This window comes from Pan paniscus, chromosome 16, assembly GCF_029289425.2.
Source record: "Pan paniscus chromosome 16, NHGRI_mPanPan1-v2.0_pri, whole genome shotgun sequence".
In the NCBI taxonomy this organism is placed as follows: domain Eukaryota; kingdom Metazoa; phylum Chordata; class Mammalia; order Primates; family Hominidae; genus Pan; species Pan paniscus.
This window is the reverse complement of record NC_073265.2, coordinates 10,636,130-10,647,447: the sequence shown is the minus strand read 5'-3', so window position 1 is coordinate 10,647,447 and position 11,318 is coordinate 10,636,130. Positions and strand designations below refer to the sequence as shown.

General features: G+C 47.1%; 1 protein-coding gene across 1 annotated transcript; it reads left to right on the top strand.

Annotated features, from left to right (window-relative positions):
- Nucleotides 1-388: 388 nt before the first annotated feature.
- On the top strand, nucleotides 389-8,221 carry NPAP1 (nuclear pore associated protein 1). The gene has a single exon (XM_003846061.5). It carries the CDS (start codon nucleotides 571-573, stop codon nucleotides 4,039-4,041), a length of 3,471 nt encoding a protein of 1,156 aa, XP_003846109.2. The 5' UTR covers nucleotides 389-570; the 3' UTR covers nucleotides 4,042-8,221.
- The last annotated feature ends 3,097 nt before the right edge of the window (nucleotides 8,222-11,318 follow it).

Below are 11,318 nucleotides of genomic sequence, written 5' to 3'. Positions count from 1 at the left end.
GCACCACGTCCCCTCCTCGGAAACCCTCACGGCCTGGCTGGTGACCCTGGCGCCACAGAGACGGCACACCTGGCTCCAGGCAGCACAGAGGCACTGCCAAGGTCCTAGAGGAGGCTGGCAGGATATAGGTTGTCCTGTGCTTAACTTGAAGCAGATGTGCCCTCTGTGAACCGGGGAATGGGGACGGCCGACACAGGGCCACTGCGTGCAACAGCGCCGGGCCAGGGCTAAGGAACAGGCAGAGCCGGCGCCCAGGTGACAAGAGCTCTGGCGATGGGCCCGCAGGCCCCAGCAGTTCCCTCATAGAGGCCACGCGGTGCAACACCTGCCACTGGAAGCGGGGCTTCCGGGGGTCCTGGGGCAGCTGGGGCCGACAGGGCGTCGCCCTTTGCCCTCTGACCCCTGCCTTTTGCGCCCCCGCTGGCGCTCCCTGGTTCTGTGAGGAACCTGGCGGCGGCGTCGCAGGCGTAGCCAGTCAGTTTGTGCTTGGTCGCCAGAGGAGGCGGTGGCTGAGGAGAGTTGAGTCCACTGCTGACCCTGTTTTACGGTAGGAGGCACGGCTAGCTCTAAATGGGCAATTTACTTAGTAAATTTAGACCCGGGTGCCGCCGCCGGCCCCTGCCAGGGCCAGGGCGTGGCGCCCCCGCTCCCCTGTCCCGGGACGCCTCCCCGCCCGGTCGGGCTCACTCTGTACCCACCCCGCGCCCTTTCCGCGGCCTGTTCCGCCGGAACGCCCGTCGCAGGCCTTCACCAGCCAGCATCTTCGTCGCCCCTAAGAGGCCGTGTCCTCTCCCTCGGGCTGCGGCCGCCCCTCTGGGGGTCCTGCCGGCTGTGGGTTGGGGGCTGGCCACCAGGAAGACACCCATGCTGCCTGCTCCGAACCCCCCGAGGTTTGGACACCCCAGTTCCGTAAGGATCCCTCCTCCCAGCCGCATGTTCACTCTCCTGCTGCCTTCACCACGTGAGCCGGCGGTCAAGGCCAGGAAGCCCATCCCAGCCACTCTCCTGGAGGAGACCGAGGTGCGGGCCCAAGAAGGGCCCAGAAGAGTGAAGAAGGATGAGGATCCGGTGCAGATCGAAGGGGAGGATGACGAGAAAAGGACCCCCCTTAGCAGCGGAGAAGCATCGTCCACATCCAGGTCCCAGGGCACCCAGGGAGACGTGGCCTCCTTCAGATGCAGCCCTGGGCCTCTGGAGGGAAATGTCTACCACAAGTTCTCAGAAAACAGCATGAGTGAGAAGGCCCAGGCGTCTCCAGCGAGCTCCTGCTTGGAAGGCCCTGCCATGCCCAGCACACACAGCCAGGCCGGATGTGCCCGGCATCTTGGAAAGCCTGATCCGGATGCAACAGCGCCCCCTGAGCCAGCCGTTGGCTGCTCCCTGCTGCAGCAGAAGTTGGCTGCGGAAGTGCTGAATGAAGAGCCACCGCCCAGCTCCCTAGGCTTGCCGATTCCGCTGATGTCCGGAAAGAGGATGCCTGATGAGAAGCCTTTCTGTATTCCTCCAAGGAGCGCTGCTCCTCCCAGAGCTGCCCGCAACAGGCCCTGCAAAAGGAAAATGTCGATTCCATTGCTGCTGCCGCTGCCCCCTTCACTGCCATTGCTGTGGGATCGAGGTGAGCTTCCCCCACCTGCTAAGCTCCCCTGCCTGTCTGTTGAGGGAGACCTACACACCTTGGAGAAGAGCCCTGAGTATAAAAGGAATAGCAGAATCTTGGAGGATAAAACAGAGACCATGACAAACAGCAGCATCACCCAGCCTGCCCCTTCTTTCTCCCCACCTGTGGAGACCACAGACTCCCTGCCCCTGACCACTTACACTTCCCAGGTCTCAGCTCCTTTGCCCATCCCTGACTTGGCTGACCTGGCTACTGGACCCCTCATCCTGCCTATCCCTCCACTTTCCACCACACCAAAAATGGATGAGAAAATAGCATTCACAATCCCTAACTCTCCTCTGGCTCTTCCTGCTGACCTTGTTCCCATTTTGGGTGATCAGTCTAATGAGAAAGGAGGCTCTTATCATTCAGTCGTAGGAGCAGCGCCTCTCACTTCTGACCCCCCAACACCTCCTAGCCCCACACCCTTCTTCAAGCCTCCCGTCACAAGGGAGTCCCCAATATCTATGTGTGTGGATTCCCCTCCTCCTCTTTCCTTCCTGACTCTTCTTCCAGTCCCTTCCACCGGGACCACAGTTATCACCAGCAAGCCTATGAATTCCACGTCAGTCATTTCCACTGTCACAACAAACACATCTGCCCACCTAACCTCACAGACTGCGGTAGACCCTGAAGTAGTTAATATGGATACTACTGCCCCATCCCAGGTTGTTATTTTCACATCTTCCCTAAGCTCCAGAGTGAGCTCTCTCCCAAATTCCCAAATACATTGCAGTGCAGAGCAGAGGCACCCGGGAAAGACATCAGTCTACACATCCCCACTTCCATTTATATTCCACAATACCACCCCAAGTTTTAACCAACTCTTTGGAAAAGAAGCCACCCCTCAGCCCAAATTTGAGGCTCCTGATGGGCAGCAGCAGAAAGCTTCTCTCCCCAGTGCCTGTGTTTTCCTGAGCCTTCCCATCATTCCTCCTCCAGACACCTCCACTTTAGTGAACAGTGCCTCTACAGCATCATCATCCAAACCTCCCATTGAAACCAATGCTATGCATACCACTCCTCCTTCCAAGGCTGTCATCTTGCAGTCTGCCTCTGTCTCCAAGAAGTACCTCCCATTTTACCTGGGGCTTCCTGGTTCTGGGAACACACAACCCAGCGGCAACACTGCCTCAGTCCAAGGCTCCACCAGTTTGCCTGCACAGTCAGTCAGGGCACCAATTACAGCTTCCAACCATCCTTTAAATCCAGGAGCCACCCCTCAACCCAAATTTGGGGCCCCTGATGGGCCACAGCAGAAAACCTCTCTCCCCAGTGCCCATGATTTTCTGAGCCTTCCTATCATGGTTCCTCCAGACACCTCCACTTTAGTGAGCAGTGCCTCTGCAGCATCGTTATCCAAGCCTGCCATTGACACCAGTGACATGAATACCACCCCTCCTTCCAAAACTGTCATCTTGCAGTCTACCTTTGTCTCCAGGAAGGAGGAGTACATCCAATTTTATATGGGGCTTCCTGGTTCTGGGAACACACTACACAGTGACAGCATTGCCTCAGCCCAAGTCTCCACCAGTGTTCCTGCACAGGCAGATAGGAGACCAACCACAACTTCCAGCCATCCTTTAAATACAGGATCCATCTCTCATTCCACACTTGGGGCCACTGATGGGCAGCAGAAGTCTGACAGTTCTTTTATTCTGGGGAATCCAGCAACCCCAGCACCAGTTATAGGCTTACCATCTCCTTCAGTCCAGCCACTGAGTGGCAGCATAATTCCACCAGGTTTTGCAGAGTTAACATCACCATATTCTGCATTGGGCACACCTGTTAATGCTGAGCCAGTCGAGGGTCACAACGCAAGTGCTTTCCCCAATGGCACAGGAAAGACTTCTGGATTTAGAATTGCCACTGGGATGCCTGGCACTGGAGACAGTACCTTACTGGTTGGAAATACTATTCCAGGCCCACAAGTGATTATGGGACCTGGAACCCCTATGGATGGTGGGAGCATTGGGTTCAGCATGTCTGCCCCAGGCCCCAGTTCCACATCAGGAGAACTCAACATTGGACAAGGACAGAGTGGGACACCCAGCACCACTTCTATTTTCCCATTTGGTCAGGCAGCCTGGGACCCAACTGGCCACAGCATGGCTGCTGCACCACAAGGGGCTAGCAACATTCCTGTATTTGGATATACTTCTGCTGCCACCTACATTCCTGGTTTAGACCCACCTACCCAGAATTCATGCAGTGGTATGGGAGGGGATGGCACCAGATCCATAGTTGGAGGCCCTTGTGTTCCTGCTTTTCAACAGTGCATCCTGCAGCACACATGGACAGAGAGAAAATTCTACACTTCAAGCACCCACTACTATGGACAAGAAACATATGTTAGGAGACATGTCTGTTTCCAACTTCCGTAAGAGCACCTGTGGTTCACCTGATCACACCACATCAGTTGTGGTTGTAAATACCAGCATTATCCTTTTGTATGGTCATGCTTCTAGTTTCATCTTCATGCCAAGCACCTGCCATGTAACTCTCCAGAACTCAGGTTGTGCACCAGGAGGGGACAACAACATCCCTGTGCTCCCTTTCTCCATCAGTACACATGGGTCCCACCTGGACAAAACACAGGTGGTGCATCTGCAGTGAATGGCAACATACCTTTAATTAGAGGCCCTTGTGTATCCACCTACCAACAAAGTACCTAGGGCCCACCTGGACAAAACACAGATGGTACCTCTTCCAGGAGTGTCAACATTCATTTGATAGAAGGCCCTCATGTGCCCATGTATCAGCAAAGCACCTGGGGCCCACCTGGACAAAGCACAAACCATGCAATGAGGGACAGCAACACAACGGCTGTGACTGGTTGTACTTTTGGTCCCCCATTTACACAAAGCACCTGAGGCCCACCTGGCTAAATGCAGGTGGTGCAATAGGAGATAGCCCCAGATATTTGTAGGGAGAAACCTCTAGTCTCCCTTTCAGTAAAAATACTATGGACCTGCCCAACCAAGGTGCTCCTTTTGACTTTAGAGGAACCAGCATTGTTTTTGTTTTGGTTTGTTTGTTTGTTTGTTTGTTTGTTTGTGAGACGGAGCCTTAGCCCAGGCTGGAGTGTAGTAGCACAATCTCGGCTCACTGCAACCTCCACCTCCTGGGTTCAAGCAATTCTCCTGTCTTAGCCTCCTGAGTAGCTGGGACTACAGGCACATGCCACCACACCTGGCTATTTTTTATAATTTTAGCAGAGACAGAGTTCCACCTTATTGGCCAGGCTGGTCTCAAACTCCTGACCTCAGGTGATCCACCCACCTCGGCCTCCCAAAGTGCTAGGATTACAGGTGTGAGCCACCATGCCCAGCCTAGAGGAGCCAGCATTGTTAGTTAAATACTTGTGTTTGGATGGTCCTGGTCAGAGCACCTGTGCCTGTGATGGAAAGCAGCCACTAGTGACACTTGTACCTGCCAAGGCCTTCATAGGAGCCACCAACTCATTTTTTACTCCTATCAGTGGTTTTAAGAAATAAGCACTCTCCCTGCACGTACAGTTCTCATAAATTGACGTTGTTCCAGGAGGAATGGGCTCAGTTCCCTCAAGGTTAAACTTAACCTGCTCTCTTCCTACAGAAGCTGGAGGCCCAAAACCACAGAGAGAGAGAGAGAGAGAGAGAGAGAGTGTGTGTGTGTGTTTGTGTGTGTGTGTGTATTGGTGAGTGTGGAGCAGATGAGCCCAGTCAGAACCGCACTGTATTTTAGTGGTCTTCTGCACTGTGGAGGGTGGAGGAAACCTGTATGTATCATCAGCTGTACCCTCTCTGGCTTGACTGTTAACTTGGCTGACCCTACCTCTGGGCCAGTTCTCTCTAGTCATGGACAGAAAGGCAAAATTCCCGACTTTGTGGACCCTATATTCTAGTTGAAGGGGAGAAAAGAAGCAACAAACATGGAAATTATCTGGTAAATTAGCCAGTAACGAATGCTATGAAAAATAAAGAAGTACATGGAGGATTGAGATTGTAGATAGAAGCAGGTGTTTCAGTTTACACTGTGAACAAGCCTCACTGGGAAGGTAAATTTAAACGAAGCCTAGAGAGAAGCAGTTGAGCCAGATATATGAGCAAAGACCTATCCAGATAGTAGGAGTGGTCATTGCAGAGGCTCAAAGGAAGGATCCCTGGTGTCCTCACGGAGCAGTTAGTAAGGAAATGTGGCTGGAATGGAGTCAGCAAGTGGGAGGGAGGGATAGAGAAGAGGACAGAGGAGAGATGTGAGTGGAATTCCTTCCTCCACTTTTTACTAATTGTGTAATAACAGTTGACTCAAACTTCAAAAGTCTCAGTGAAACCAGTACTTTTACTATGGCCTGTTTATCTCATAAGATTTTTGAAAGGATAAAATGAAATAATATGGAGAAATGACTTATAAGCTTTTGTTGTAATTTGTTATATACATAGGGATGGATAGACGGATGGATAGATTAGATGATAGATAGATAGATAGATAGATAGATAGATGATAACGTTATGGACTGAATGTTTGTGTCCCCCCAAAAATTCATATTTTGAAGCCTAACTTCCAGTGTGATGGTATTAGGAGGTGAGGCTTTGGGGAGGTGATTAGGTTTAGATGAAGTCATGAAAATGAAACCCCCATGATGGGATTTGCGCCTTTATGAGAAGAAATACCAGTGCTTTCTCTAATTGCCATGTGAAGGTATACCAACGAGATAACAGTTTGTAAGCCAGGAAAAGAGTCCTCACAAGAAACAGAATTTGTCTTTATCTTGGACTTCCTAACCTTTAGAATTGTAGAAAATAATTGAATGTTGTTTAAGCTACCAGTCTGTGGCATTTTTTGTAGCAATCAGAACTGACTAATAAAGATAGATAGATGATAGATAGATACATAGATAGATGATAGAGATAGATGATAGATAGATAGATAGATAGATAGATAGATAGATAGAGAATATACATATATATGTATGGTCAATGACTGAGTTCCTTAGGCAATGGTGCCCTGATTGCCTTTATTAGGCAATTCAAATAGAAGAATAGAAGAACCCCCCTTTTTTTTTTTGAGATGGAGTCTTGCTCTGTCACCCAGGCTGGAGTGCAGTGGCGTGATCTTGGCTCACTGCACGCTCCACCTCTTGGAAGAACCCCTTTTTATTAGTATAAAAGCACTTACTTTTATGAAGCAAACACATGTAAAAATATGATAACAGAGACTAAAACATTTATGAGATTAGGCCTGAAAGAAAACAATCACAGAGAAATTACTGAATTCCTCTTGGCACCCTGGGGCCTGATTCATTCGCTCTAAATTGTTTAGTACAGTTCCAGAGGATCAAAGCTCCTGTTTCCTGGCCAGATAATCACCTAACTTTTGTAATCAGAACTGCCTTTCAGAAGTAGAGTGGAAATCCAGTTTTCTTCTAATAGCCCTATACCCTTGCAGTATTACCAGGGACAAATTTTTAAAATTCATACTTCTTGACATTTTTTAAAAGGCTTCAAGCTAAATATTATGATCCTGGTAAGACAAACTTTGAATAAATGTGTGAGAGATACAAAGATAATTTTTGTTTTCATGTTTTGATGTACTTACACAACTGAAACTATTTCTAAATATTCTTTTATTTTTTATTAAGATAAAAAGCGAACATAATATCAATTTGAATAATACTGAAATTCAACCTTCCTACCACAGTTCCCTCCTCCAGAGATAGTGTTTAGCTACTTTGATGTTACTCCCATAGTTCTGAGTTTGCTTTTTTACTTCAACTATTATGTTATCTTACAGATGTCATTGTTTTTCCTAAAACTTGAAGTGCCTTCCTTTTTTTCTCCTTGAACTCTTTTCCCATAAAAAAAAAAGTTTTTGGTTTTCTAAAATTTTCAAATAGTATTGTTTACTTGACTGAATCCCTTCCTTTTCCAGAAACCTTGAGCCTCCTCCACTGGTTTGGGAGTGGTAAGACCAAAGTAAATGTAAAAAGTAAAGTAGAGGTTCCTCTTCAAAGACTTTCCTCCCTATCTAATTAGAAATAAGTAGTAACTTCTTTTAGAAGCAAAATGTATTCACAGACCTGTACTAACATTCTTAAATATCTGCTAGTCATAATAAAGAAATCAATGTACTTTATGTTCTTAGCTCCCACAATTTAGCCTAAGTATTTCCCCTGGCATGCTTATACTGGTCCAAGCATTAGGTCATAGCCTGTTCCTCTTCCTTATTTGTAGGTGTTTTTACCTTTCTCAGCATTCCACAAGTTACTTCCTCATTCCTTTGTTCTCCTCTACCTTTGCCTCTTTTAAAAGTTCTAAATTGCCAGCCAATCGGGACAAATACAGAATGTGAGGTCCTGTTCCAGCCAATGGAAACCGGACACAGCAGTAGGGTGGACGCGTCAGGTTATAAATGACCCAGTCTCCTTTGTTCGGTGTACTCTTGTGGCAAAACTGCTGGCAAGTGTACCCTTTCTGCAGGAAGTAAAAATGGCCTTACTAAATAAATTTATGTTCAAGTGCTATTTCTTTACGACACCAAGGAACAAGCATTTCAAACATAAGGACATGGTCTCAGAAGAAAGAGGCCTAAAGGAGCCACCCAAACTGCTTTTAGTTTAGCCCAGAAATGCTCACTAATCAATAATTTTTTAAAAATGTCTAATTCTGGCTGCATCATCCTAATTTCCTGAATCTATGGTAGAGCCAGGAATCTGGATTTCAGGCAGCACTCTAGGGAGGTATGATGCAGACAGTCCATGTTTCCTATTATTCCAAACACTGCTTCACACCTTACATGAGAGCTCACCAAAGTCCTCATTCATCTCATAAGATAAAAAAATTTGTATAGGATGTGGTTCCAAAGCCCTAATTAGTAATAAGCAGAGTGTTTTCCTTACATCTGTGTCTCATGAACTAGAAAATGGCCTGCAGAAAATTTGAGAATTTCCAACTCATGGATGCATGTCTTTCTTGCTCTAAATATCTTCATGTTAGAGGTCTAGAAACTGCCCCCAACTGTGAGAACACTGTCCAGGGCCCCCTTAACCAGTCACTGCTGTGATCCCAGGGTTATGTGATGCAATGAGGGCTTCCCAAACAGCAATTCATTCTTTACCTGAGGCAGAACTGGGAATGGCTCTCTCAGAAGTCCCAGGACAGGAATATCATCATCAGATGTGCCTTCCAGATAGGAAAATTGAGGCTCATAAAATCAAATATTTGCTAAGTTTTACAGCCATGATCTAGATCCTGGATTTATCCAATGCATGAAATGGGGCATGGGAGGGACTAGAAAAAAAGAAGCCAAACAAAATCTCTGCTAAAAAAATTGTCTGTCTTAGGTAAATAGTACCTTTGCTTTAAATGCATACTAAGCTGTGAATGACTGATATCAGAGACTTTCTTGGAAGTAGGTTTCATAGGATGGAGGACAAATGAAACTTTATGGGCGAAGAAAGAAGGGTCAGTTGAGTGGTGCATTGAAGTAAGTGGTTCCAAAAGCAAACTAGGTCAACTTTTTAACTGGCTAGTGAAAATGAGATTCCTCAGGCTGGGTTAAACAGAGGTTTCCTTAACTGAAACCACCAGGATACAAAAGCAAGGAGAAGACAGGAATAAATCAGGACTCCAACAGGCAGAATAGGATTTATTTAGGGCATGCAATGTGGAGGGCCCTAATGGGAACATGACAGTGTTGAGAGGAGCACATTCTCTTGGGAATGAAGCATTCCTGCAGGGAGAGTCTCTGAGACTTCCTAGCATATGTCTGCTATGCAGGTAATTACATTGTCAATCTAATGGTTTAAAAAATATTCTGGTGAGGGCAAGCATTAGTTCAAGACATGTGAGATGTAAGCAATCAACAGACCAAAAACATTGATACTTTATGGGTGTCGTAACTCCAAATTACTAAATGGCCATGTTTTGCCATCTTAAAGCTACAGGGGTTCTGGGCTTCAGTACTATATGCAGAGAATATTAACACCAGACATTGGTTGTTTAAAAATGATTATCAGGCTGCGCACAGTGTCTCATGCTTGTAATCCCAGCACTTTGGGAGGCCGAAGCGGGCAGATCACCTGAGGTCAGGTGTTCAAAACCAGCCTGGCCAACATGGCGAAACCCTGTCCCTACTAAAAATACAAAAATTAGCTGGCCATGGTGGCATGAACCTGTAATCCCAGCTACTCCAGAGGCTGAGGCATGAAAATTGCTTGAACCTGGGAGGTGGAGGTTGCAGTGAGCCAAGATCAAGCCACTGCACTCCAGCCTGGGCAACAGAACAAGACTCCATCTCAAAAAAAAAAAAAAAGAAAAAAAAACTTGTCATCCTTACTTTATTATATTACATCCTGGCACCATTAACCATCATTTTACTGCATATAGAGAGCAACTCTATACTTCATGCAAACTACATAGACTAGCATTTGCTTTGTAAAGAGAAAGGCAGGACGATTCTCAAAATAAAAGGAAACTGGAGGAATTCTGGGGAAAAAATAGAGGAGATAAGTTTCACTCGCGTCCATGTGAAGAGACCACCAGACAGGCTTTGTGTGAGCAACAAGGCTGTTGATTTCACCTGTGTGCAGCGGGCTGAATCCAAAAAGAGAGTCAGCGAAGGGAGATCGGGGTGGGGCCGTTGTATAAGATTTGGGTAGGTAAAGGAAAAAGGGGGATTGTTCTCTGGCAGGGAGGGTTGGGGGTCACAAGGTGCTCAGCGAGGGAGCTTATGAGCCAGGAGAAGGAATTTTACGAGGTAATGTCATCAGTTAAGTCAGGAACAGGCCATTTTCACTTCTTTTGTGGTGGAATGTCATCAGTTAAGGCAGGAACCAGCCATCTGGATATGTACATGCAGGTCACAGGGGATATGATGGCTTAGCTTGGGCTCAGAGGCCTGACATTCCTGTCTTCTTATATCAATAAGAAAAATAAAATGAAAAAGTGGTAAAGTGTTGGAGCAGCGAAAATTTTGGGGGGTGGTATGGAGAGACAATGGGCGATGTTTCTCAGGGCAGCTTCGAGCGGGATTAGGGGCGGCGTGGGAACCTAGAGTGGGAGACATTAAGCTGAAGGAAGATTTTGTGGTAAGGGGTGATATTGTGGGATGGTTAGAAGAAACATTTGTCGTATAGAATTATTGGTGATGGCCTGGATATGGTTTTGTATGAATTGAAAAACTAAAAGGAATAAGACAAGGAGAAAAACAGGTATTAAAGGACTAAGAATTGGGAGGATATAGGACATCCAATTAGCGAGTGCCTAAGGAGGTTCAGCATAGCCCTGCCAGCAAAGATTATTTATTTACTTTAAGAGGGAGTTAAGAGTGGCGGTTTGGGGCTAGCACCAGGAGATACCAGCTGTGATGGATTGCAGAAACAGTTTACTGACAGTGTAAACAAGAGCGGGGCATTTAGGAATAGTTGAGAATGGCGAATAGGAGTATGACTAGACAGAAGATAGTCATATTTGTCATGACAAGTTTTTTGGGGCGCAATCCAAGTTGTTCTGGTGTCTGGAATGAGACTGGGACCTAATAAAAAGGAGCGTCTATGCAGGAGGTCAAATGGGCTGTACCCTGTAGCATTCTGAGGACAGGCCTGAATTCTGAGAATGACAAGTGGTAAAAGTATTGTCCAGTCCTTTTTAAGTTGGTGGCTGAGCTTGGTGAGGTGTGT